Below are 5,000 nucleotides of genomic sequence, written 5' to 3' on the forward strand. Positions count from 1 at the left end.
GATTATAGGCTAATTGACTTCAAATTTCCTACATTTAGGCTACTGAATGATTGTTTCCAATTAATTTGCATGTCAAAGAACATTTAAAAACCCTCAATGTTACTTGTGAATGTTTCACAGAACAATCATTTAATATTAAATGATTAACTAGTAATGCTAGATATTTCCCCTTAATATGTACGTGTTTTGAGAAAAATGTTGATTTGTGTTTTGTTTTAGGCTACTGATAGCCTGTCTTAAAATATAAAAACATGTTTATTTCCAGAAATAGGGAATATATTAAAATTTTTTGGTTTTCAGACTTCAAACTATGTGTATAAGTAGGCCGATATATGTCAAATGTTCCAGTATTTAGATCTGAAAGCATAGAAGTGTCTGCTAAATTAATTAATATTAATGTATATCGTGTTTGACCTTTTGAAAGCACGTCATAATAAAAAATAAAACACAAATTAGCATTTTACACGTGGCAAATTAATGGCGAAGCGCAATCATAAATATTCAGATTTATAAATCTGCGTATTTACATAAAAATAATACCTTTAAGGCAAAAAACAAACAAACAAATGTATACTCGTAAATGTTAAAATATTTAGGCCTACTATACTAATAACATATCAGCAGACAAAATACAATTCAATTAAATCTTTGTTTCGGTAAATGTCATTTCACTACACTTGGAATAATTTGTCTCGATTTTCTCGATCACAATTCAGTTTCAATGTAGTGAAATTCAAGCGTGTTTTAATTTAGGCACTTTAAATTTATTATAAGCTAATAAATGCTATATATTACTTAATTTTGTGCAAAATAGTTTGTAGTTTAATTTAGTTTATTTTATTCAATTTTATTTTAAATGTAATATGAACGAAAGATTATTGCTTATATATATATTTTTTTTTTTTTTTTTTTTTTTTACAAATACTTTAAATATTATTAATAACAAATTGCCTCAGTATTGGGTTGCAGCTGATTCACCAAAATTAGTTGACGATTCATTCCGTTGTGGTGACACATGGAAAGGAAAAATAACTTATGAATAATAACAATTATTAGGCTATTTTAATTCGGTTATTGTTGATTATAAATAGTTCATAATTTATTATTATTATTATTATCTTTGCTGCAGTTATTATGCGACAGAAAAAAGTTCTGCCATTGAATAATTCTTGCTTCCACCTTTAGGTTTTTGGTTACTTAAAAAAAAAATTGTTTGTTTGTTTATTCGTTTTACATTTTTGTCAATTTTATTTTTAATGAACGAAAACGTATAGCCTAATATCTAAAGCAAAAGATTATTCACAAATACTACTATACTATTATTATTATTATTTATAATAATAATAATAATAATAACAAAATATGCAATTTCTATTTTAATATTGATAATAAATAATTCTCAAATAATAATAATTAATATTAAGATTATTATTGCTGACAATATGCAACAAAGATCTGGCATTTAATAATTCTTAATTTTTCCTTTAGCTTTAATGTAGTTTTTAGTAAAAAAAAAAAAATTATATATATATTATTATATTATTATTATATTATATATTATTACATAATTATATATATATATATATATATATATATATATATATATATATATATATATATATATATATATATATTGTAAATTTAATTGTTTAAAGTATGAATAAAGCAAACTATTAAATACAGAGACTAATATTACTAATCATATTAATAATAACAATTCATATGCAATTTTTATTTTATTATTGATTATAATAATTTATAAATTATGATGATATTAATAATAATAATAATAGCCTAATAATAATAATAATAATAATAATTATTATTATTATTATTATTATTATTATAGCATAATATTAATAATAATAATAATAATAATAACAATATTGCTGTTAATATGCGACAGAAAAACTTTTGCCATTGAATAGTTCCCTTCCCTCTTCCTTTATGTCCATGAAAGTGCCTGTTTAATCAGGTGCATCCTGACTTTCCCCAGCAGTTTCTTCGTGATTCTTCATCTCGGAGCCAATCAGCTGTCGCGTACCTGCAGGAAGTTTGACCCGTTATTCTCCTCCCTCAGAGTGACCTCCAGCCGCTCTCCGCACACACGCACAGACTGCATGGAAGTCGGAGCAGAAGCCGCACGAGTTTATCCAGGAGCAGCAGCTGTTCATCCATCATGCAATTCCAGCACCCGCACGCGCCTCTGTACGCACCGACGCCCGCGCCGCCAGCGCACCCGACGCCCTTCTATATTGAAGACATCTTGGGAAGAACCGGGAGCTCCTCCGGTCCGGTGGTGCCCACCCCGACCCTGCCGTCCCCGAACTCCTCTTTCACCAGCCTGATCCCGTCTTATCGGACACCGATCTACGAGCCCACGCCGATACACCCGGTTCTGTCCCAGTACGTGTCCATGTACCCGTTCCAGCGCTCCGTGGGAGACTTTGCGCATGCGCTGATCCGCCACGACCCGCTGGGTGAGCCTCACAGCACATCGCAATCTGTTTCTTTTGCTCAAATGTAAATTAGCAGTGCGATTTTTTATTTATTTATGCATTTGAGTTGCATTATGGGAGCTTGATCTTTCTTACAACAATTTTTAACATTGAAAACTTGAAAAAGTGACTTATTTATACTTTCAATAGTTTAAAGTAATAAATTGTCAGGGTTGGTTATGCTACAGAAACCTTGTACTTCTAGTACATTTTCTGTCATTTACAGACTTATTTTCTATATAATATTAACATTATATTATAAATACATTATTCAAACTACTGAAATCTCAATAAAAATCACCTTGTTTAAATATATTGTTGCTATTAAATGCTTACAATTGTCAATTATCGCGGTATTATCACGGTATCGCGCTAATCAGGTAGCCTAATTGTGTGTCTATTTTCGTTTTCTGTTAACCTGAGCCTTACATCACATCTTAATCTGAGCTTCTTTAACGTTTTTTTTTCTCTAAATATAAATGAGCAGTTTTCAGTATTTTTTGATTCATGTTTTTATTCTTTATTTATGCTTTTGAATTGCATTATGGGACCTTAATCTTTCTTTACAAAAACTTTTAACCTTGAAACATTCGAAAAGGGGACTTTTATGGACCCTTTTAATAGTTTACAGTGATATATTGTCATAAAAAATTGTAATAATCTTGCAGTACAGTTTTTGTTATTTTACAGATTAAATTCTCTATAGTATTTCAAACTACTAAAACGTCAATAAAAGTCACTTTGTTAAAATGTAAAGTTGAATTTTTTAACATCAAAAGTGGACAGAGCAAATATCAACATCCCATAATAAACATAAAATATTTGTGAATCACAAAATACGGAAAATATTCATTAACAGATATTATTAGATTTTCTTGTTGCACGATTACAAGCTCAGGAATGATTAGGCCTACAAGTTTTGCTATTATTATCATGATGTCGACCTAATCTAAAATAAAATATTTTACCATAGCCTAAAGTGTGCTTGTCTGTGCGTGTGTGTGTGTGTGTGTGTGTGTGTGTGTGTGTGTGTGTGTGTGTGTGTGTGTGTGTGTGTCTCTAAAGGCATTAAGTCGCAGAATTTTCATTTTTATGCCATGTTAACGAAAAGAAAGGTTCATGTTGGCAAATAACTCGCCTTTTAGATCTTTACGCATTTGCTGCTGTGATGAATTACACCAAATACAACACTATCAATATTTATAAAGACAATCTAAAAAATTTTTTGAAGTGCCCATGACATTATTATTGAGTGATTTTATTATAATCTGAATTACTTTCTACTAAGATTACACAGTTTTTTTTTTAAATGATTATTAAGTGCTAAGCCTTCTCATTATATTCTGAATTACTCTCTAATAAGATTATTCTTTTTATAATTTTAACGTGCCTTTTATATCAATATTGAGCATGTTTATTCTCAGGATATTGACTGACTTAATGCGGTTGCAGTGTTTTGTTATTGTGGTAAACAGAACTTGATTTGGGTCGAATCAGTGAGAGAGCGAGTGTCATTTGGCAGAGACAGCACAGTGACATGAGGTCTGTTTACCAACAGCTCATGTGGTTAATAATATCAACCAGACTGACCCGAAGAGGAAGTTTTTGTAGATTTCGAAACTTCTCTCTGCCGTGACCCGGCGCGCAGTGCGTCCGAACCGGCCCCGAGCGCGTCGAATCTCCGCTGCTGCTGCCGGGGCTCATGATTCAACCCCGCCTGTGCTCAGCAAGCCCTGACCCTTTCCGTTCATGCCGGAAATCTTGAGCTCTCGATAGGAGTAAATGTGCTTTCAGAAGCTGTGAGGTGTTTTCCTGGAGCAGGACTCGTGCGCGCTGCTGATTATTTTATCCACATCCTCAATACACACATATTCAGGAAACACTCGACTTCTGATAGCCGGGATCCGTTTTTTTACAGATTGTTCGTTTCCTTTCAATGGGCTGAACCTTTTTAACTGCTAAAACAACTGAAAACCACTTTACACAGGGTTCGGCAAAATCTGAGATCAGTTTATTGACCTTTTACTACACTGATAAACAGTTATTAATGTCTTAAACGAATCAGATTAACTTAGTCATCTCAACTGACTTAAAACATTAAGTTAAACTTTGCATAACTTAAATAAAATTGATTAAAAATAAGTTAAAACAATCATTCGTTCATTTCCTTAGCCACAACGGAACGAACCGCCAACTTTTTCAGCATATGTTTTACGCAGCGGATGCCCTTCCAGCCGCAACCCAGTACTGAGTTAAAACAACAAAAAGATATTTAGGCAACTTTGGTCATTCGTTTTTTATAGTTATTATAGATAAAACATCTACAGTCGTATATAATAAACACATCAATCTATTTTAACAACAAGCCAATATATGCGTTATTTATATTTAATAGACTAAAAAATATAATATAGATATTTTAATCATATATAACTTTATTTAATCACGTGTTAAGTAAAATATCAGCTGCATATATTTTCCTTCAAAATCTATAATTTTATT

The 5,000-nt window shown here is 31.3% G+C and overlaps 1 protein-coding gene across 1 annotated transcript in view; it reads left to right on the top strand.

The window, feature by feature from the left end:
• Window positions 1–2,155: 2,155 nt before the first annotated feature.
• hhex (hematopoietically expressed homeobox) overlaps window positions 2,156–5,000 on the top strand; it is an 11,855-nt gene continuing 9,010 nt past the window's right edge. The window contains 1 exon segment of the mRNA NM_130934.1: window positions 2,156–2,480. Coding sequence (NP_571009.1) covers window positions 2,180–2,480 — 301 coding nt within the window. The 5' untranslated portion in view covers window positions 2,156–2,179.

Source organism: Danio rerio, chromosome 12 (genome assembly GCF_052040795.2).
Source record: "Danio rerio strain M-AB ecotype USA chromosome 12, GRCz13ab, whole genome shotgun sequence".
NCBI lineage: Eukaryota > Metazoa > Chordata > Actinopteri > Cypriniformes > Danionidae > Danio > Danio rerio.